The sequence below is a fragment of the Phlebotomus papatasi genome, chromosome 2 (genome assembly GCF_024763615.1).
Source record: "Phlebotomus papatasi isolate M1 chromosome 2, Ppap_2.1, whole genome shotgun sequence".
NCBI classification, from domain to species: Eukaryota; Metazoa; Arthropoda; class Insecta; order Diptera; family Psychodidae; genus Phlebotomus; species Phlebotomus papatasi.
Genome location: NC_077223.1, coordinates 10,363,075 through 10,387,016, shown reverse-complemented (window position 1 = coordinate 10,387,016; position 23,942 = coordinate 10,363,075). Strand labels below are relative to the sequence as shown.

General features: G+C 34.9%; 2 protein-coding genes and 1 non-coding gene across 3 annotated transcripts; 2 read left to right on the top strand and 1 right to left on the bottom strand.

The window, feature by feature from the left end:
* The first annotated feature begins 980 nt into the window (after positions 1–980).
* LOC129803732 (beta-glucuronidase) lies at positions 981–11,621 on the top strand. Its single transcript, XM_055850490.1, has 5 exons — positions 981–1,040; positions 6,242–6,651; positions 6,717–7,376; positions 10,537–11,212; positions 11,275–11,621. The coding sequence occupies exons 2-5, from the start codon at positions 6,259–6,261 to the stop codon at positions 11,511–11,513; spliced, it is 1,968 nt and encodes a 655-aa protein (XP_055706465.1). The 5' UTR covers positions 981–1,040; positions 6,242–6,258; the 3' UTR covers positions 11,514–11,621.
* A 7,176-nt stretch (positions 11,622–18,797) lies between these two features.
* On the bottom strand, positions 18,798–19,697 carry LOC129803737 (zinc finger HIT domain-containing protein 3). Its single transcript, XM_055850508.1, has 2 exons — positions 19,557–19,697; positions 18,798–19,494 (listed from the first exon to the last, which is right to left on the bottom strand). The coding sequence occupies exons 1-2, from the start codon at positions 19,634–19,636 to the stop codon at positions 19,164–19,166; spliced, it is 411 nt and encodes a 136-aa protein (XP_055706483.1). The 5' UTR covers positions 19,637–19,697; the 3' UTR covers positions 18,798–19,163.
* A 219-nt stretch (positions 19,698–19,916) lies between these two features.
* Trnar-ccu (transfer RNA arginine (anticodon CCU)) lies at positions 19,917–19,989 on the top strand. Its single transcript has one exon. It is a non-coding gene; the product is annotated as a tRNA-Arg (tRNA).
* Positions 19,990–23,942: the final 3,953 nt, after the last annotated feature.

The window sequence follows — 23,942 nt, the reverse complement described above, 5'->3', positions numbered from 1 at the left end:
TGTTACGACTGTCATGAAAGGCACCAACCCAAAGAAAAGTCAATTATGGTTCTATTCCAATAAAAATTAACATGCTTTTTTTTTGCACTTTATTGTTCTCGAGCTTCTCAAGTGCATCTGCATTATCGACTTTTCTTTGTGTCAGTTCCTATCACGATTGTTTGGTGGTTTTAGAACATGGCGAGAACTGGAAAAACAGCCGAGACAGGAACCAACACAAAAGGAAGTCGATAATGCAGAAGCATTTGAGGACAGTAAAGTACAAAAAAACTGTCCATTAGAATGGCACCATTATGCAGGAGCACATGGGAACAGTCATGTACTAAAGTATTACCCCTTCTCATGAGATAAATGTTCGAGACATCTTCAAAATCAGTGCTGAAAAGTGCCAATATTTCGAGGAAATTTAAAGCCTACCTTAACGTGAGTGAGACGGTTGGAAGTGCCGGGAAACTTTACTGTGCCATCATCTATAGTGCCTCATCGTTTGCATTACGCAACGGACGCGTGCCTGGTGTTCTTCGCGTCTTTCCATCTACTTGTCCCACGTTTCCCGCCAACTGCCTGCGACGTCTCTTGAAGGCACGGTGGATCCAGAATAACGCAAAAAAAATCCACCAACTCCATGGGGCAGTGGGTTCCCTGGGGAGGGCGATAGAGGCGAAAATTTTGTGAAGCTGGTGGCATCGGGTTAGTCGGCATTGTGAAGTGTGAGAAAAAAATCAATAAATTCCCAGTGTCGCTGAACTTGGTGAGAATGTGTGCGCAATGTTTGAAGAGCCATGTGGCCAGTTAAAATGTTTGCTGGCAGTTTTTGCTGGCGGGTGAGATTCTGGCGTACGATCCGGACTCTCCCATCGTGAGTCCATTAACCCTCTCGCGGCTCAAATCATCCCGCCATCATCCACGATCTTGCATCCAGTCCTGGCCACTGGGTCAACCACGAAGGTGTCTTGGTGCTCATATATAAAGACACCACGATCGCGCTCTTCGAGGCAGTTTGCTGAGGAACTCCAGCAAAATAGGATCTGTGTGTTCAGGTGAGTTTTGCTGAGTGATCATTTCTGGAAAATCCCGTTTCAACCACCATTTCAGTCGCGGTGATTTCTGTGAAATTGAAGACAACACCTCAAGATTCGTGCCTTAGTAATTAATCAATGTTTTGGTGTCTCCCAATTAAAAAAGTCATTGCCACATATTCCCGTCTGGATAGCTAAATATCACTTAACGTGGAGTTTAACAAAAAAAAAGTTAACTGAAATGTCAAATAATTAACCAAAAGCTTTAATTCGCCTAAAAAATATTTTAGGTAATTTTTAGAGCTAACAAAATTCTCAAAATTGATTCTGTGTTAATAAGAAAGGGGTGGAAAAGCGTGTCAGCTTTGCTAAATGCTCGAATTCGTGATTACAGTGCTACCCTGAGAGAAATCCGAAAAAGTTAAAATAACATTCCGGAAATGTTTATTTTGCCCTGCAGTATTGATTCGAAATCCGTGTAAATATCACCCTTTTTAGGTGTATTGAGGGTTAAAGTTACCCTTTTTCATGTTAATTTTATCCTTAAAAAGGTGTTAAATTAACATTAAAAAATGTTGATATATTTTTACACCTAAAAAAAGTTAAAGCCACGAGAAAAAAAGTTAATCGCACCCTCTTTTTTTTCTCAGTGTATGTCCTTAAAAATAATCTGTTCATAACCGATTTTAACCGATTTCTAAATCACCTCGAAATTCATATAAAAATGTTTCAGATTTACTTAAAATTTATGATCGGTCTGAACCAATTTTAGCACATTCAGGTTACGATGATCCTTGGACAATCCCGCAAAATTGCTAACTGGTTGATCTCTAGACCGGTAACAGTTAGATAGAGAAACAATGAACAAAATACTCAAAATAAAATCCATGGATTAAATACAATTGTTTCTCCTCGAACATCGAGCAATGATAAAAAAATGTCTTCCAGATAACACCAGAAAAACGCCTTAAGATCATCCAAGTTTTTAGAATATTTTCGTGTGTTAATTCAGTGTTGGAAAAATTAATTAATTCTAATGGGAAGACCACCGAAAAAGTGTCTGTTCGCAAATATTTGCTGAGGTTGAGACTCGCAATAAATAAATCCTTATACTTGAGACGGGCTATTAATTTCATTTTCAAAAGTCATTTACATCAAATCCAGTCATAGGAGAAATGAAAAATGCCAAAGATCATCAATTTCAGGTGTGATTTATGATCTAGCAAACGTGTCTCATTATCACTAAAGTTTTTATCAAGGTCGTACACACAAAAAATTAATCAAAACATGATTTTAATGCTACTGCAATTAAAATAATTCTCTCGAGGAATAGTACTAAAAATAAAAGATATAGGGAGTTCCTCTTTCAAAGAAATTATCGGGACCAAAAAATCCCGCAAATTAACTCCAGTAACACAGAAAAAATAGCATACCTACAGGAGAGGTCTTTGGAATAAGTTACGGAAATGCCGTGATGTATACAAAAAAATTCAGCGCCAACGGCACAAAAGAAAATGCATGTCCAATTCACCGTGTGAAAAATATTTAGGGAAATTTCAAAAATTATTTTATAAATGAGCTCCCAATAGTAGGCAATTCAATTTGAATCCGTTTTCACTTAAGCCGGAACCGGAACTCCCTCTAATGCGTTCTCAGTCTTTTTAGTACAAACATAAACGTTTAGTACTAATACACTGAGAAAAAAAGAGGGTGCGATTAACTTTTTTCCTCATAATTTTAACACTTTTTTGGTGTAAAAATATATCAACATTTTTTAATGATAATTTTACACCTTTTTAAGGGTAAAATTAACATGAAAAAGGGTTACTTTAACCCCTAATACACCTAAAAAAGGTAATATTTACACGGATTTCGGATCAATACTGCAGGGTAAAATTAACATTTCCGGAATGTTATTTTAACTTTTTCGGATTTCTCTCACTCAGTGTAGATACATTAGTATTATTCGAACGTGTTTAGAGTTCTCTGTTAAAATATTTGAAATATAAATTTAATTTGTTTTATAAAATTTATATTAAATTTATATAAATTAGAATTTGAGGTTATGTGAAGAAATTTTTGCGCGGAGTCTGAATTAGAACTAGTTTTCTCTGGTGTTTCCTCATTATTATTGTATTATATTAACTTCCGCACTAAATTCCATATATTTCACAACAAATTACATTGATATATTCTTTAAAGTTATTTATCTTAATTTAGGGAAAGCAGATTTCACATAACTTCCGTTACGTTTTTGAAAATATTGTTCAAATTTGAGGAGTGAGAAATGTCATCTACACCCCCCAAATGTTCAAATTTGAGGAACTCTACTGTATAAAAAAAAATATTAAAAAAAAATTTTAAAAAATTATCAAAGTCGTACATACAACGAATTTCATTAAAATGTGGTTATAAATACATGAACGTTTAGTACTAATAAATATTTTGTACTGATCCCAAAGCTTTTGGTGTACTCTACTGTAACCATGTGTAATAGAAATATAGGTGTTATTATTTTTATTATTTTTTTTATTTTTTATTTTTTTATTTTTTTATTTTTTTTTTAAATATCACAATTGTAATGACCAACGCACAATAACTTTTGTTTTGTAAACATGTTTTTGACATTTCAGTGAGAGTGAATGAAATGTAGATCTAGTCATCTCGCTCTCTATCATAGGAAATTATGAAAACATGTTTACAAACAAAAGTTATTGTGCGCTGGGCATAAAAGGGATGACTCTATTATTGTGATTAAATAAAGTAATAATAATAATAATAATTATATAAGATGTAAGAATCAGACCAAATATTTAAAATGTTAATCAAATTACAAAATTATGAATTTATAAAAATGTACGCAGAGACAAAGACAAACTGAAATATAGTTTCAATATAAAAATATAATATTAGTCAAGATTTATGAAATACAAAAAAAAATAATGAAAACATTAATTTGATATAAAAATAAATTTTAGAATTCTAGTTTGAAAGGCACGAATAGTTCTAACACTCGAATTCCATCAAATACTAAAAAAAACTAATTAATATATTACGCAAGTTTCAAAAGAAGAAAAAAACAAGAATCTTAAAAAGTAATGGCCTTTAAATTGATTTAAATTAAACTGTCAACAACAATAAAATATTTTTTAAAAAGATTCAGATTGTAAGAATAGAGAAAAAACTTAATAGTGCTACTTCAAATAAAAATGAACATTTTTTTTAAACTTTACGGTTCTCGAGCACTTCTACATAATCGACTTTTCTTTGTATTTTGGTTCCTGTCACGAACATTTGGTGGTTTTAGAACACTGGGAGTGGAGAAAACAGTCAAGATAGGAACCAATACAAAGTAAAGTCGATAATGCAGAAGCACTTGAGAACAGTAGATTGCTAAAAACAAAATATTCAGTAGAAAGATTTCCATTCCTTATTTTTCATTGAAATACCACCATTAAAATTGTTAAAATTGCAAAACTCCTCTTTTAAGAAAAATAATGACAGATCTCATGAGAATTTCTTTTCAAATTCTACCTGAAATTTTAACGTAATTTTTTGTTGCATTTTAAAAAATACAACAATAAAAAATTAAATATTTCAGTAGTTTTCTCAGAAATTCATGTCAAACCTTAACAATTGACTGTCTATTGAGGATGGTTTGATACTTCAGCGTCGAAAAGGGATCCAAAAGGCCCGAAGTACTTCTGGTACATTCAGGAATATAGTCCATTGCTGGTTGAACTATTGCAGTTTAATGGCACAGCAATTGTGAACTATTCTGAGTCCTATTACAAAAATCTCATAACGTTCTTGATTAATAAAGATTTTTTGATAAGTAATTTTTGGCAGAAAAAATCTAAATGGTCAAAAAGTATTCATAAGATGATGATAAACTGATAAACAGCGCAATTTTGTTTAGTAAATAACTCAAAATTTATCAGAAACCACTCTAAATTATAAGTCAGATGACTAATTTTCACTTAAATAAGAACAGTTAACTTGATTTTTCTTGACCACTTTTCATAGTTCTGTTCTCAATCTTGACTACCAAGATTATTAAGACGGCGATGGACCTCGTAAAGTTACGAGTCTTTAGATTTTTTGTGATAATGAAACATTTTGTCACTCAATTTCTATCTATTTAATTATTATCTACAATTTGTATAATTCCTAATTACTTTTAGAAGATAGAATAGATACGGTTGACTTAATCGTAACGCTTACGGATGGTCTTCAATTAATCTGATCTGTTGTATACGATCAGTAAAGACCATCCTTAAGTGCTAGAATTAAAAAAGCTTGTGTAAGTGTAAGGGTTTATAGACTCAGGCTGCTCCTAGAGAATATTTAGCCTGTAAAATTTAGCAACATGCGATTAGGCAAAGGAAATTTATGCACAGAGTCCCTAAGCAATGATCCTAAGTCCTCAGTGTATAACAGTTTGGGATAAATCTTTACTGTGAAATTTTATAGGCTAAATATTCTCAAGGATCCACTTGCGCCTATTTGGGCCCTTAAGAAGAGCAAGGGTACAAAGTCACCCGTAGCCTACGCCTGTCGATCTCCCACCACTTCAGAAGTTCGCGATCGATCCCTAAGCGTTCCTTTTGGTGATGTTTTCAAGAAAATTTAGATTTGTGCTTATCAGCATTTTTATTCACAGATGTATTGCTTAAACTTAGATAAATCGATTCAATATAATGATATAGAAAAAACGTCAACACATTTTCAATAAAAAAATATTTCTTATCAATGTTTATTTATTCTTTTAATCCGACTCGTTTTACTTCGAGCGACTCTTTCCATGCAGAAAATTCTTGAAAACTTCGTGAACAATAAGAATCACAGTAAATAAACAATTGTAAGTTTCTTATATAAACTTTTACGGTAATTCTTTAAAACAAATTCTATTAAGAACTCAGTATGCATTGTAATTGGTTTATTGTTCCATAAACGTGGTACAGAAGATAAGCCAAAAATTCTTATCATTCGTCACAAAAGAAAGGGAACACTAAAATTGCGCATTGAAAGCGCTCACGAGAGTATCGTGGAATATTGAAGGCCGCAAAATTTGCTGATAAAGTAACTCTTCTAACAAATTTTATACCATTAGAAAACACTTTTCAGTCGATGGCTGACCATGCATAGAGCACAATACAGACTTTTGAATAACAATAGCAAACCAGTTGGTAGGCGTTTAAAGGTTCTATCTCATTTTGCAGTGATTTCATTCGCGATTATGGGAATAATTGGATTATTTGGAAAAGTGGTTTTCACCCTTATGATTATGGCCACACACCATCCGCCCGCTTTCACGCGGGGGCTTCTGTATCCCCGAGATTCGGAGACAAGAGAAGTAAGGTGCTTAGATGGAATGTGGAACTTCATTGCTTCAGATACTCGACATCCAGCCAAAGGAATAGAGGAGAAGTGGTACGAGCGTGATCTGACTAAAGTAGGACCAACAATTCAAATGCCAGTGCCTGCCAGCTATAACGATATCACGACAAACTCTTCACTGAGGGACCACGTCGGAACTGTTTGGTACGATAGACGGTTCTTTGTACCACAATCTTGGGCCGATAAATCCGTCTGGATACGGTTTTCTAGTGTTCACTATGAAGCTATTGTGGTAAGATCTTCATTTTGACTCCTGCGCCGAAGATACACTTAGATTTCTCTTATTGTCCATTTCAGTGGATCAACGGAAATCGAGCAGTTCGACATGAAATCGGACATTTGCCTTTCGAAGCTGAAATCACAGAACTTTTGAACTTCGGTCAAGAGAACCGAGTAACCGTTCTCGTTGACAATGTTCTCATCCAAACAACTATTCCACAAGGCAATGTCCTGGAAGTACCCACCGACTTCGGCATGAATCTAGTGCAAACCTACACCTTCGACTTCTTCAACTACGCCGGTATCCACCGATCAGTACATCTCTACACTACCTCAAAAATCCACATAGAAGACGTAATTGTGTCAACGGATCTCGATCAAGATACTGGAATCATCAATTACAAAATTGTTGCCAATGACACAGAAGACGACAACCTGATTGCCTTTATCCAAATCTCCGATGCAGACGACAATGTTATTGCTACGAATACCACCCGTTGCAATGAACAAGCCTCAATAGAAATTCCGGACGTTAAACCTTGGTGGCCTTATTTGATGCATCCTCAGCCAGGGTATCTCTACAAAATGGAAGTCTTTCTATCTACGTCTACGGTGAAGAATATAGATATCTACCGACTGAAAGTTGGAATAAGGTCGCTTAGTTGGAACGCAACGTCTTTCCTAATCAACGGGAAACCCATCTACTTCCGTGGATTTGGACGGCATGAAGATTCTGATGTAAGTAACTATGAAACAAAGCAGCCTCTTCACCTTTCTTATGCTCTTCGTCCTTGCTAGCTTGCCTTATTTACTTACTTAAGTGGCCACTTATGTCCCTTTAAGAGACAAGGCCTCCTGCACAATACCTCGCCATTTATGTTCTTTCATCTCGTCCGGGGACGCCCCCTTCTCCTCGGCTCCTCCGAATTTCGCTCATACAGTTTCCTGGGCATCCTCTATAATGGCATACGGCAAATGTGACCGAGCCAGCTCAGTCTTCTCGCCTGAATAAAGGCTACAATGTCGGCCTCTCCATAAAGCTCCTCCAGTTCGTGGTTCAACCTTGTTCGGAATTCACCTGTAGTTTCCTCACAGAAAGGCCCGTAGATTCTTCGTAGGACCCGTCTCTCAAAGATCAGCAGCTTTCTCTCCTCTATGCGGGTTAACGGTACTGTTTCCAGACCATACGTTATGACTGGCTTCAGTATGGTTCTGTATATTTTGATCTTTGTTGACCGCGAGACATTCCAGTAACTTCTACTCCTCGCCGCGAGTTTCTCAGTAATCTCTATTCCGACTTCATTACCCAGCAACGAAAAGATTCGCGGTTATAGGCTGCGACAGTGGCGGCCTCCTAATTTGTTCGGAGCGCGGTGGCCACCATGATAAACTTCTTCTAGTTCAGAGCGGTGGCCACCACTCTAGCGCCACTGACTGTACATTGACTAGTAGTCACAAAGGGTCACGCTATGTTAAATTCCCATAAGGTGACTGGTAGTTGTTCAGGTATTCTTGCACTGTGGTACCAAACGCGAACTTTCGTTGCTGGGTACCCGTCGTCAGTACCGATCCGAGGTATTTGAAGTCCTTAATAACCTCAAAATTCCACTCGTCCAAAGTGACATTCTGACGGGATCTGGATGCTGTGTCGCCAGTGACCATGTACTTTGTTTGACTTTCGTTAACCTTGAGTCCCATCCTCTAAGCTGCTGCTGTTACTTCGACGAAAGTCTCCTTAACCGCGAGTGTGGAGCGGCCCATGATATTGATGTCGTCCGCATAGGCCAACATCCGCGAGGACTTATTGTAAATGCAATGCATGACTTCTCATTATACCCGGATTTCCTCACCGCATTTGCTAGCTCGCCGTCTGCACCCAAATCTTAGTTCTTAACTCCTTAATTCAAGGACTGTGTACCTAGCCAGTCAGTCTTCCGGATGAATGCCATTAGACAGGCTGGCTTAGAAGTCGGTCCGATATAATGTAACAAGTGATTGTAGCGGTAACATCCAAAAAAAAATTTCCATTATTTCCTCTTCCCATTTACGAGTAGATAAGGCTCATATATCTCCCTATCCTTCTCTATCCTTTCTGTATCGAGTGGTTGTGCTACTGTGGAAACTGGTTCCCACAGGTGGGTTACCTCTGTGAGACCAGTCACAGTAGAACCGATCGTTGCGGAGATCGGTGGTATTCCAGAGAAATTCCGGTCCTTCCCGAAATTTGCTTCGCTTCCGCCACATGATGAACGAAAACACAAAGTGCATTCTATGTTAGGCAGTCGAATGGTGAACACTACGGCACAAACTGTGATCCATGTCCAAGAGCAGTGAAACAATTTCGGCACGTTGTAAAGAATAAAATTATGAAAATCAAGGGAGACTCAGTGTTTCTGGACGGCTTTTGATTTGTGATTTCTTCCCACGTGAGCACCACTTTATCCAGAAACACTCGTCTTGTATTATTTGAGACTGGGGAAGTCGCATACATAATGTAGGATCGTTCCCTCTGTGTTATTACATCTGTTACAGTTCATATTACACTGTATGTCCCTCCAATCTGTTGAGGTGTTCGTTTAGATCGTGTCCGATGAGAAGATTAGCAAACCGACGCCGTATAACCCCTTGACATTAATTCCCCCTGTTTTAGTCTTAGAACTGCGGTTTTGGAACACGTCTGGACATTCTGGACAAGTGACAGTTTTCTGTAGTAGCTCAGACCGCTTGGTGTTTTGAAATACTCCAATCGCAGGTTCGGAATCAATAAATTTGGCTTTCCCGCTTGCTACACGGTAAAAAATTTCGGCACGTATTTGTTCCAAAAATTAGCTCGTCCACGGACACCGAAAATTTTTTGAACAAATTTGTACCTTCTAGGAGGAACAAAAAGATACCCAATATTAGAAATGAATTTGTTCCAATAAGTAGCTCGTCTAGTATAAAAGCGTATCCCTCCTGTCACACTCAGTCACCCGTCACCGAAGTGAAGCGGACGCCAAATCTGTGGCAATTTTCGTGCTACATGGTTTCACTTTTTTAATTCGAGATTCCCTTCCCCTCTTGCTGCCAGCACTTGCATATGATTTCGTCATGCACGCGTCTGTATAAAACACTCTTAAGTTGATTCTTATTTGATGTTCCTTATGAACTTTCGCCACCGAAATCCATTTCGACTGAAGTATAGGCCTTAACTGTAAGACGAAATCTTTTACACGAATTTGTTCCCGACAATGGAAACAAAAATATTCCCCATATGAGTAACAATTTGGTTCCAAAAATTACCTCGTCCACGGACATCGAAAATTTTTGGAACAAATATGTTACAAATGTAGGAATAATATTGTTATAAAAAAATATGTACCAATTTGATCCTGACAGTGGGAACAAAACAGCTGAGTGCAACAAATTCTGCTCCAAATTTCGGGAACGAATTTGTATAAAACGAAATCAACTCAAATTTGAAGACATTCCACTGTATCAAAACGGTTCCAAAAGAAAACTTTAACAAAATTGTAACTGTATTTTGTAACGAAATTGTAAAGGAAACTTTTTGGAACAAACAAATATCTTCTCTAGGTACAAATTGATTCCAAAAAAATTTGTTCCAAGGAAAACTTGTTCCAATATTTTGGTCAGTGTCCAAAAGTTTTTACCGTGTACCTCTAGGCGGTCCGACTTCATGATCCCAGCTACCCCACAGTACCCTGGTACACACGAGATAAGTAGGATAGATAGTTAAGAAGTACGGCTGTGAGATATTTATTTTCCAGCCAGAAACGCCACGCTCTCTCAGACGCCCTATTTCAGTTAGAATTAGAATTGATGTTACCGTAGCCTGATATTCTGCCCAAGAAGCACCGATTCACCAGTTCAGTAAATAATCTGTATTTTTCCACAGATCAGGGGTAAGGGCCTAGATCTAGCTCTACTGACTCGCGACTACGACCTTCTACGCTGGATAGGAGCTAATGCATATCGAACCTCTCACTACCCTTACTCAGAAGAAGCCATGGAGTTTGCTGACGAGAACGGAATAATGATTATCGATGAATGTCCTAGCGTTGACACAGTGAACTACAACGAAGCCCTTCTGACAAAACACAAGTCCTCAATGGAACAGCTCATCCATCGAGACAAGAACCATCCAAGTGTTATCATGTGGTCAATTGCCAATGAGCCCCGTACTGCTGATCTCATGGCGGACGGCTACTTCGGCCAAGTGGCTAAGTTTACGCGAATGCTAGACCCTACGCGACCCGTAAGTGCAGCCATTGCAGTTCCTCTTACAAACGATCGCGCAGCTCGTCATATGGACATCCTTATGTTCAATCGCTACAACGGATGGTATTCGAATCCAGGAGAGCTCAACATGATCACAAGTCGAGTTGTAGAAGAAGCAACAGCTTGGCACATGAAGCACCAAAAACCTGTACTAATGTCAGAATACGGAGCGGATACGGTCGAAGGACTCCATCTTCTACCACCATTCGTGTGGACCGAAGACTACCAAGTCGAACTGTTTTCTCGTCACTTCAAGGCCTTTGACATCCTCAGATCACGAGGTTTCTTCATAGGTTAGTACATCTATAAAATAACCTAACCTTTTCGTAACTATCTCGAAAATTACCCATTCCAGGAGAGTTCATTTGGAACTTTGCTGACTTTAAGACAGCACAAACTGTCACAAGAGTTGGTGGCAACAAGAAAGGTGTCTTCACACGAAGTCGTCAACCAAAAGCCGCAGCTCATCATGTACGGAGACGATACTTCAAACTCGCAAGAGATTTAGAAGACGCTCCCATGCCCGAAGATCTCTTCCCATACCTCAGCGACACCGGCTCGTCTTGTGGCCAAACACTAAAGGACGAACTATAAACCATTTCTCATAAATCGCGAATGACATTTCTTTAAAAAAAATGTGTGATCTGTATTTTCTATTACTTTACACACTGACAGTTCTTTAGGTTCAATAAATACTAAAAATATATTCTGAATTTCTTTTTTGACGGAAATTTCTTGCTTTGATTTTAAGCTTGAGATTTGCCTCTTTCTAGATTATTGTAGTAGAAAGTTTTTTGCATTTAAATGGAAAATTAAAATTCCGATATGACGAAAGACTGAAAAGAGTATAAACAAAATTTCATTAATATTTTAAGTATTTTCCCATTAGTCAAAAGAATATAAGTAAATATTGCGGTGAAGAAGGCCTGAAAACTTTAATCAGTTTAGCCAAAAAAATAAATATTACTTATTTTAATTGAATTCTAATAGCGCTTTGTATATTACAAACTCGCCTTTTTTCAGTATGTTTAAAGATCATCATAGAAAGGTTTAAAACTACTGACAATTTTACAGAAGTCTGACAGAAAAGTTTATTGCATTTTGACATAAACGCTAAAGAAATTTAACATTTTAAAATTAAAGGCGCTGGCACACCTTTTCAATTGAGTAAATTTCAACCGATTGAAATTTTACCTCTTACTTTTTCAAAATTAAATCAAAGTTGTATCTTTCTGTCAAATAAAATTGAAAATTAAAATTGATACTTCAATTTCAATTTTAAATTTCATTTGACGGAAAGAGACACCTACATCTGATTTCATTTTGAAAGAGTAAGAGGTAAAATTTCAATCGATTGAAATTCACTCAGTTGAAAAAGTTGTGCCAGCGCCACAAAGATCGTTATCGAAGAGTTCGATTAGCGTTATGAACACACGTTTAATGATTAATTGATTAATGCCTCTAGTATTACAGCATATTTTTTGGATCAGGAAAATTTTATGAAATCAAAATTTATCTATTTCTCTCTCAAACGCTTTGCATAAGTCTATCCCACTCCTTCGCACTCCAAATTCGATTGATCTAAATTGAATTTGTTGTGATTTGCAAAAGAAGAAAATTAAGAGTACGAAAGAGCAGAATACACTCAACTCTTCGTTATCCGGCTGACGTGGGGACAAAATGACATTTTGATTTTTTGAATCTGGTCAACGTTTTTTTCTATTTTCTGCTGTGGGAATTTGTTTTTTTTCCGAAAAACAACAGAATTTTCTTTGTGGTGTGTTTATGTTTCATTTTGTAGCACGATTGTGTGTCAAAAACTTTGATAAAATGAAAATAACACATTAATTCACTCTGGACAAACTGCATGCTTTGTAAAAAATCGTATTTGAATACATCAACCACCAGTGTTTGGCAGCTGTCACCCGGATAACGAAGTGCCGGATAACGAAGAGCCGAGTGTAGATATTTGAAAAGTTTGAAGACAAATGGTATGTTAATTTTGATTTCATGACATTTTACTAATCTAAAAGGTATACCACAGACTTAATGGATCCAGAACGGTTTTAGATCAGGAAAATTTTATGAAATCAAAATTCAAATCCCTATCTCTCTCACACATTTTGCACAGTCTATCTCATTCTCTCGCACTCCAAATTCGATTGAGCTAAATTGAATTTGTTGTGATGTTTAAAATAAGAAGAAGAGTGCGAAAAAATGAGACAGACGTATGCAATACGTTTGAGAAAGAAAGAGATGTGAATTTTGATTTCGTGAAATATGTCTAATCTAAAAGGTGTGCCGGAACCATAAAGATCTTTCTTATAATTGAAGGGATATTTCTACAAAACAAAAAAAAAAGAAAATGAGCAAGAAATTATTAACCATTTTGATCACACAAAAACCTAAAATTTTACTAATGTGGATCTACTGCTTTTAAATTTTCTATTATGGCTCCGGTACACCTTTTAGGTCAGGAAAATTTCATGAAGTCGAAATTCGGATCCCTTTCTTTCTCACATGTTTTGCATATGTCTATCTCATTCTTTCGCACTCTTCTTCTTCTCCTAAACATCACTCCAAATTCAATTTGGCTCAATCGAATTTGGTATGCGAAAGAATGAGATAGTCATATGCAAAATATGTGAGAAAGAAAGGATTTCGAATTTCAATTTCATGAAATTTTCCTGATCTAAAAGTTGTGCCGGAATCATTACTAATTAAATTCATGATTTACTGCTCATTTGTAGTGCATTTCTATAAATTATTAAATTTATTATTTTTACGCGAAGAATTAATTTGAGGAAGAATCTATTTTTCGTTAAACCATTAGCTAAAACTTCGTAAAATCAAAAGCAAAAGGCACACTTCAGAGATTTTAAAAACTTTTCTATTAAAAAAGCACTATTAAAGCAATACCTTTCTATAGCTAATGCGACTAACAAACTAACGAACTAATTAATGACTATAAACAGCTTTTCCTGTTATAAAAAATCAAAATAAATTAGGTAATATTCATTATAATTTGATTTATTTATGTTAGATATCACTGTAAGTACTTTTGTTCAGACAATTAAGTAGTATTTCGACTATTTTAGTAGCACTTTGAGGATTCAGAAGCTTTGCGATCGTATACAATTTGCATTTATTTTGGATATTTTAGTTTTATTTTTTTTCTTAGCTCTGAAGCTTGTATTAGGATTATTGGTTAGAGGTCCTTTGGACAAACTTCCTTTGCCCAGTACTTTAGTTCCAAATTTTGCAGGCTAAATATCGTCGGCTCCAAAGAAGACTATTTGTAAGTCTAAAATGTAGACTTTCCAGGACAGAGATTTAAAGTTTGACAGCTAATATTTCGACAACTCAGAATATAAGTCGAACAACTTGACTTTTTACAAAAATCGTTCGCTTTTTGGATACTTCCTTATGCCCTGTACCTTTCCTGAGAATATTATACTTGAAAGATAATTATTATCGAAGTTATAGAGATTTTAAATCTCAAAAATTCTATACTCTACATGTAAAGTCTCATCTTCAAATCGCTCTTCTGTAAAATTTGCATACTGCAAGTTATTCGTTTCTTATTCTGAGCGATCGATTTATTTTTATTAATTTCACTGTAATGACCAGTGCACAATAACTTTTATTTTGTAAACATGTTTTTGACATTTCAATGAGAGTGAATGAAACAGGGATCTAGTTACAGTAGAGTCTCGCTATAGTCCGTATTTGGTTTCAAATTTGACACTTGGGTCGCACTATAGTCCATGTAATTTTTTAAAATTATCAACGATTTTTAGTATTGAAATTGCTCGACAGCTTCCACTTTCTTTGCGATTGTGGTACTTGTCCTCGCTCTCTTCATTATGGATCACAATTGTCACAACTACTTAATAAAGTTTGCCAAAAATATTAAAATAATTATGCATGTCGCATACTAAAAAACATTACCTAACTTAAAATCAGTGTTTTGAAATCAACGGTCGATAAATTGTGGACTATAGAGCGATAGCCTATAGCGAGACTCTACTGTATCTCATTTTCTCTCATAGAAAATTTTGAAAACATATTTACAAACAAAAGTTATTGTGCGTTGGGCATAATTAGTATATTTTCAACTATTAGAATATTTTTTTATCATACTTAAGCATTGAATATCTTTTGGGTAACTCTATTTTTAAACTATTTACATTTACAGTAAATGTATGAGCAAAAAACTCAATAATTGAGAACGTTGATTTTCAGTTTTTTCTTATAACATTTGCAGGGCTAACTTAATTAAAACAAAATTTTATCAGGATGTAAATTTAAGGTTTCTGCACACAATGATACCATCTTTTTGTACTATTATAAGTAGACTTACAATAGTCTTCTTTGTAGTTGACGATACTCTCGAGGATCAGCCTGAGTCTATATAAGGCCTTATATGCTGAACTTATGAAATCGGCTTAACCCTCTAACAGCGTTTTCTTTAATACGCGAGAAAAAGTTATAAGAAAGTGTTTTCTAGGATAATTATGATCCAATAAAGTCGAGAATACCATCCATTCTTTATGACAAAAAACAAACGAGCAGTAAAAAATTCTAAATGGGCAGTAAAAAATTAAAAATGAGCAGTAAAATATCTAATTATGGTCAGTAAAAAACTTAAATCTTTACAAAAATGGACCTAATTTATATATTTAACATTTAAAATTGTTGCAGATAGAATGAAAAGCCCTTTATTTTCCCTTTGCCAAAATTTGGACGATAATTTCACTGTTTCAAATTTTTTTGTTACTGATCAATTTTAACTTTTTACTGCTCATTTATTCAATGCCATTCTTTATTATCTCTTTTAGTTTAGAGGCGCTAGGTGAAAAAGTATAAAAAAAATTTGAAACTCTTTTTGCTACTAAAATTCACATTTTTACTTTTTTTTAATTTTTTAAATAAAATACACAAAATAGAACGACATGTCTTTCAGCAAAAAATTAATTTATTTTAGTCACATAAGGTGCAGGCATTACTTATGGCTACATTAAAGACATATCTTCTTATAGCTGTTGATCTTTTTGACCAATTAGAGCGAAATTTCAAGACTAATTTCTTTCATGTAGTTTCTGTCGATATATTCAAATGATTTTGCTAGGAAAATCCCTCAAACCCCGGAAAATATGTGATTTTCCCAACCATGTAAAATTCATAACTTGTGGCCTCTTTTACGAACTTATGGCTACGATTTCAAATGATATAAAACAAACTTTGTAATAAACTAATTTTAATACAAAGAAAAGAAAGCATTTTACGCACTTTCATAGGTTTTTTTTTTTATTTTTTGCCAAGTTTTTCATAGTTTTTCAAATATTTTTCTCATAATAATCGGATACTACTCCCCACAAGTGGCTATTCAATCCGACTTTCGTGATGTGAAAGCTAAATTTGCATCCTTTGAGTTCAATAATAAGGCTTTTCTTTAGTTTTTTTTGTATTTTTCATGATCCTAAAAGAGAAAAAGAGAAAAAGTTAGGTTATTTACAACAAAATGCAATTTCATGGGGAAAATCAAAAAGATCATACACACTACTCATTTATAAACAATTTCATGTTACAACTTTTACACTTACCTTAAATTTTATTAAATTTAAGCTAGAAAACTCAGATTCACTGAATTAAAAATACAGTAGAGTCTCGCTATAGGCCATCGCTCTATAGTCCACAATTTATCGACCGTTGATTTCAAAACACTGATTTTAAGTTAGGTTATGTTTTTAGTATGCGACATGCATAATTATTTTAATATTTTTGGCAAACTTTATTAAGTAGTTATGATAATTGTGATCCACAATGACGAGAGCAAGGACAAGTACCACAATCGCAAAGAAAGTGGAAGCCGTCGAGCAATTTCAATACTAAAAATCGTTGATAATTTTAAAAAATTACATGGACTATAGTGCGACCCAAGTGTCAAATTTGAAACCAAATATGGACTATAGCGAGACTCTACTGTAACACGATTGACAACTCGCTAAATCAAATATCTGTGAGGGCGCCACACGTCAAATGCTGTGGCCACAAGTAAATAATCTTATCAAATTGGTCATAACTTATGGTCTTGTCATTATTTTATATTTTTTGTTTAATAAATCATCTAAATCAAGTGGTATAAGAAAATATAGTTACTAAGACAACAAGTTTTGTAAAAAATACTAAATATTTTTTATTGAATATATAAAATTTAGACAATAAAAATTGTGAGTTCGTTAGTAAATTTTGTTAACGATATAATGTATATTTGACCGTCGGGCGCATCAGTGAAATAATTCCCACAAAATAATTAAAATTCCATCGAAATATAAAAGTAAATCCGTTTAAAAGTTGCATTTAATGATAGCACATCAAATATTCCTTATTTTGTGGTTTTTCGAAATTAATTTGTGGGAAAAAAATGAAGATATCTGCGAGGTGGCCACATAGACTGGCCATAAGTAATGCCGCCACCCTAATTTTAAATCGGTATTTTTATGGAAATTGGAAATGAGTTGTTTTTGCACAAATATTTTTTGTTGCTCTTTCTCTGACCAAGAGATGTTTGTAAAGCGGTCTTTAGATTAGAGGTTTAGCCCAGTTCCCAAAGGTCTCAAAATCTTGAATAGCGAGTGTTGCAGATTCTAAATTTGAATTTAAATAATTATGGGGGTCAGCCTTTATAGATTAGAGTTGCTTTTATGGTTAGGAGTTGCCAGATAGAAAAGAAGCGTAGAAGTGTCAGTTTTTAGAGGGAATTCTGCTGCAAAGGACGCTAAGAGATTGATTGCAAAAATTGAAAGATTTTATAAGTAAAATTAGAAGAAAACTAGATTATATGTCACAAGAGGAAGTTATTTATAGGATAGAAAATAGAGACAAAGATTTCTGAAGGACGAACACGAGAAGGATTGATCTCTGAAAAGTTGATGAAAAAAATTACCTGTAAGTAGAAAATCCAGGAGATATTGTAATAAAAGTTTGAGGGATCTCTATTTATAGGGCAATTAGGATAAAAAAAAGTGAGCAGGAATTAAGGGAGATTTAAGAGGGCACCTTTGAACGCTCAGGTAAAGAAAGAAAAAGATAGGTTAGATATTCAATGGCTGATCACCCCTTTTTTCAGATCTTTAATCCCGTCCCGATTATTTTCAATCACATAGACTTTGATACGGTATTATTTGAAGAATAAAGAATATTTCCGATGGAAGAATTTGTCAAGAACAGCGAGCATTTTTATTGCTTTTTGAGAATCTATAATGTCAATTATCTTTAATAATCCAATCCTAAGTTAAATTTTTACAAAAAATAGTGATTGATAAGAAATTAGAGCAGTTAACTCTTTCCGGACCACAACATATCCAGCGAACGAATTTCAGTAAAACTCAATTTATTGTAAGTCTTATTGGTCAAATATGATACTTTTGTAGAGAAAGAATTTTCTCCGCCTCTGGGAAATTGGAAAACTCATGGGAACTCTCGTCCCCTAAAGAACGCAAAAGATATAGAAACTTGGACAAACTTCAATTTTCCAAAAGCCAATAATATCAATTTTGTGAATTATTTTTGCATGTCAAATGACTCCTTTACAATGTTGATCACAAAAACAAGAAGAATTATTGACCAGTATCTTGTGGGATGTCCAGGACGTGCTAAAAAGGACACCCAGCTCCTGCTTTAAATAAATAAAACCTTTAACTGTCTCTATAAATATGATTTTTGTGAAGATCGTCTTGAGACGGTCTTACCTGATAGAGGGTTAAATCCAAAGACGGCTTCATTATAAACACAACAACGATTAGACTACTCTTCGTGGTCTTTTTTTTTGCCCATCTAAAACAGTGAGGAAATCTCAAAATTCAGAATAAGAAATTATTCAAAATTAGTCCATTTATTCATAATTTTTTATCAGTCTTTTGGCCCTTGTTAATTGGTTTTCTTCGTTTAAATTTTTAAATTCTTAAATATGTCCCTGCAAACATTTCCGGAAGCCTATTCATTTTTTTTTACCATTTTGGCGCGTTCATCGATTTATGTTTCGAACAATTAATTTTTTTCAAAGTGTTATAAATGAATTTGGCCCATTATTATATAATGTTTCAATAGCTAGTCCAATGCCTCACATTTTCAGAAAAGAGCTATGGGTGAAATCCATAAGGAACATTGAGACAAAATTGAATTGTCGGAAGCTTGAGTTGTCCGAAGGTAGCGCGCTTTCTCCTAAGTACTAATTTTAAATCATGTGATGTCTTCCTGAGCTCCAGGCTCAACAATCTTCAGAGCTTCATCTGCAAATTCCGTGAAGAGAGGCTCCTGCATTGCTGCCTTCATAGCTTTCTCAGCATTTTCTGCTGAATCCAAATCCATGAGCAGCTTCCTCAGATGGGGATTCTTCAAGAGATTTTTCAGTTCTTCCGAACTCTTTAACATCTCCAATCTTTCCTCGGGAATTGTGTCTTCAGTGGGAAAGAGGATTGTACGCCTCTCAGGAATTTTCTCATTTCCATCGAGTTTCTCAGATTTTTCGCAGGGCATTTCCTGGTGGACCTTCCAGCAACCGACAGAACAGCTACAAATACTCAATTAAAAGGCAATTTCTATAGAAAAATATTTGGCGGCAAAAATACTCACTAAGGTATCTCACATGTTGAACATTTGTATTTTCCTGGATTTTCCTCACAAACTATACAATTGTGCACTTTTCTCTCCATCGCGGGAAATGTAAACAGAATCAGCGTGGACGTGACAGTTGATAGATGTCCACGATGGTGAAAATGTCTCAAAGTGGTGAATATCTCAGAAAAAGGCGCGAATTTTAAGTTAAAAAACTCGTTTATATGTTTTTTGTTAAAAGAACTTTGAACATTGTTGTAAGATAATTATATATTTTCGTGATATGAAGGAATTTGCGGTATTTTGAAGTAAAATAGGAAAAGTGGTGAATTTCGTGAGGTACCAAGTGTATGTCAGACTTGGCACAGTGTTTCCAGCGCCCCAGTGGCCTAATGGATAAGGCATCGGCCTCCTAAGCCGGGGATTGAGGGTTCGAGTCCCTTCTGGGGTAAAGCGTTACCATTTTTTTTTCTTTTTTTTAACCCCTTAATTACTTCTTTAGATTGTAATAACAACTAATACTAACAGAAATAATAACTATTTTAGACAAAATTAGCTTTTACAGTTGGCTTGGAGATGAAAAATATTCCAAGTAGCATCCAAAAGGCGACTAAGTACACGAGAGCATGCACAAGATGTTGCGGATGACTGTAGAATGTACAGTGGCGTATCTAGGGCAAAGAAAATGTAAAAGTGACCCCGGGGGCTGAGTCTCAATTGGCGCCAAAATCGAAGAAGTTATGAAAACCATAAAGATTAAAAATTTAAAATCAATCAACTCCTTGCAGAAGCCAATAAGTTCATGTTCAAAGAAATAAATCGGACCCATTTTTTTTTAAATAATTAATTTCGTAACGCTTCTCCTTTGAATTCTGGCAAATTTCATAAAACTGTATCAAAATTAAAATTTTTGTGATGTCTTATTTTGAGCAATTTCTGACCTATTGCAGTTACCTTTAGAAGCAACATTAATTGGATTAATTTATTTACTATACTGGTTTCATTTTAAAAAATCATTTAACATTGATTGAATCCTAAGAAGGTTTTGACAATTTTGCTTTTATTTCCTAAAATACATGAAGGAAAGTTGAATGCAAGTTCACGGTGAAGTTTACTGTCTCCAATAATTCACTTTAATAATTTTATTTACAGTAGACTCTCTCAAATTCGGGCATATGGGGCCGAAATGTCAGCAGTATTAGACAGAAATTCGGGCGACAAACTTTTTGAAATACAACGATTTTTTATTCATGTGCATATAGATATTGAGTTAACACACTCATATATATCGTAAATTGCATGAAAATCCCTCAATAATGCAAAATCACATCAAAACTAAGACAAACCATGCCAAATTTGACCATATTTGATTCATTTGATAATCATAATCAGACTTAAAAAATGACAACAAACTTTTTTCAAATGTAACCGCTGCCCGAATTAAAAAGTAGCCCGATCTTAACTCTTTCGCGTCCCACTTTTATTCAGCAGATGAATTCATGCAAAATTGAGTTTTTCCTAATGCTTTATGATCAAATATAATAGTTCAGAGAGGAAAAAAATTTTCCATTGCGTGAAAACTCGGAAAAACCCCGGGTCATATATGACCCTGTTGTCCTCAAGGGAAGTGTATTTACCTTTTTCAAAATCTATATCACGGGCTTTTTAAGAGTTTTTTTTGCTTAAAGTTGTTAATTTGGCCAAAACCATGGCAAACTGGATTGCTTTGATGAACACTGTACTCCTGGTGTTCAAGGAATCTTCCTGGAAATCCCTTGAACAGTCACTGTCACAATATTTTGAGTGGTATTTGGCAAAAATAAACTTATCCACATATTTATTCACACACAATACAATTGCACAATATGAAACGCTTGCAGAATACTCTAAAATATTGCAAAATATGTTATAATTCATCAGATATAAGATGAAATGTCCAGGAGCAAGATGTCCCACCTGCATTTCACAAAGAAAAACAATGTCCCAACTACATTTCGCTGCAGGTTTGGGACGAAAACACTGTTACCCTTGGGGACTATAGGGTCATATATGACCCGGAAAATTCTACACGCTTTTTTGGAAAATTGAGAGTAATTTATTATATCAAAATATGCAATATACAATCTTTGAATATTCTATTTTGTGTTTCTAAAGAACTTTTTGCTGAAAAAAATAAATGAATATAAAAAATTTTGAAAAAGAAAAGTCATTTCACAAAGTTCGAAATTCGTGATTTTTGATCTCAAATATTTTCTTTTCCTGAATATCTGGAGTCTTGAGAAAATTAGCCAAGAATCTTACATCCTTCTATTATGATGTCGTGCACAAACCGATAGATTTCAATTAATGTAAATAGTCAAAAGAAATTGTTTTTTTCCCCGGGTCATATATGACCCTAATGACGCGAAAGAGTTAAAAGAGCCGAATTTGCGAGAGTCTACTGTATGAGACTACAGCGCCCCTATGTCAGTTTTACGAATCTCATCTGCTCAGAAGTAGAGTTGGTAAATTTCAAGAAATTTCATGAATTTCCGCCTAAAGTAGGTGGCGACTGCTGTGAAATTTGTGAAATTTTACCATCTCTACTCAGAAGATTATCAGTTATGTAAAATAGAACAAATATTTCCATTTTAAGAAATAAATCTGTTTAGCAAAATCGGTGATATAGGCACCCAAGTACCATAAAACGGCAAAAACGGTTTACCTAGATTCCAGGCGCAAAAACAAAATTAAATCAAAATGATAAGTGTTTTTGTAAATCATTTGGCAATAGAAATAGAAAAAATAGGATGAGAACACAGGGACAAAATCACTGTTGCACAGTGTAATTGACTTTTTCTTCAACTTGTCATCATCCTGGAGCTTAAACGGTAAGTGACATCAAATTCCGGTCTTCGGTAAGCTCCAATAAAGAAAAAACAATAATCTGCAGATATTCTTTTTTTCCTCATGCCCCTTCATTTCCTACAAAAACATGTTTTTTCGGTTTTTTTTTCAAAAATGGCTTCTACGATTTCTTTTATTTTTGAATATGTTTTGGAGGTAGTCTAGGCAAACATTTCATACAAACATATCAATGATCTAAAAAATTGCCATCTTGAATTTCTTAAGGAAGAAGTTTAACTACTTTGGAGGGCCTATTTATTCACATATTTGGTTAATTTTAGATTTTTTGGAAAGGTCTTGAAATCAGTGGCGAATCGGTAAAATATCCGTAAATGACTTATCGTATTTATATTTTTTCTTTATATGTAAACTTGTAACTCATACCAGAACATTCTAAAATACGCATTTCTTTACCAATTTTCGATTTTGAAATACTTTTGTGATTTATGAATCAATTTAATCGTTGGTAGACCATTAGGCAGTAAAAGCGTGAGGAAAACTAATTCACGGAGAACTCTATCTCGTGAGTTCGCGCATTCCGCAAAACTGGGATGCTTTGAAATCTCTTTATATAATTATATACAGTAGACTCTCTCAAATTCGGGCATATGGGACCGAAATGTCAGCCGAATCAGACAGAAATTCGGGCGACAAAGTTTTTGAAATGCATCGAATTTTTATTCATGTGTATATAGATATTGAGTTTACACACTCATGTATAACGTAAATTGCATGAAAATCCCTCAATAATGCAAAATCACATCAAACTAAGACAAACCATGCCAAATTTGAACATATTTGATTCATTTGATAAACTTGAAAAATGACAACAAATTTTTTTCAAATGTAACCGCTGCCCGAATTAAAAAGTAGCCCGATCTTAAAAGAGCCGAATTTGCGAGAGTCTACTGTACCTCTTAAAATTTAAGCCAGGATCACTTTCAGTTTAAGATTTTTAAGGGCAATAACGTGATCACGATCTCTAAAAACTCAGCAGAAATTAAGGTTCTTCTACTCGAAAAAAAAATTAAACTAATCGCGCTTTTTGGTTAAATCCTTAGCACAAAAATTTAGCAAAAGTAAGCTAAAATTTCCATCTTTTTAGCTTTTATTGTTACTGTGCGTGTAAGACCTTAAATTCAGATTTACTATTGAGCGAACTTCAACAATTCCTAATTTTGTGACAATTAAGACTTTTATTGTCTGATAGCCCTAGTACCTTGTTTTGGGCGATAAAAAGCCCAAGTACGCAATTGGCAGTGAAGAAAAAGCCGCCAACATTCCAGTGTAAACGACCGCTCCACAATTTCAGTACGCTATCGTTTTAGCCATGGTGAGGCTGCTGGTGGCTTTCTACCGGATGCAGAGGTCGCACCATCATCAAAGACATGGAGCGGTGTGTCGAGTGAATTGGCATTTCACGTGCATCTCGCACTCTCTCACTCTAACTTGGCGGAATGTGTCTGTGGAAGGTGAGATTTCTTCCACCTGAAAATCATTCATCGCCGATTTCTCAAT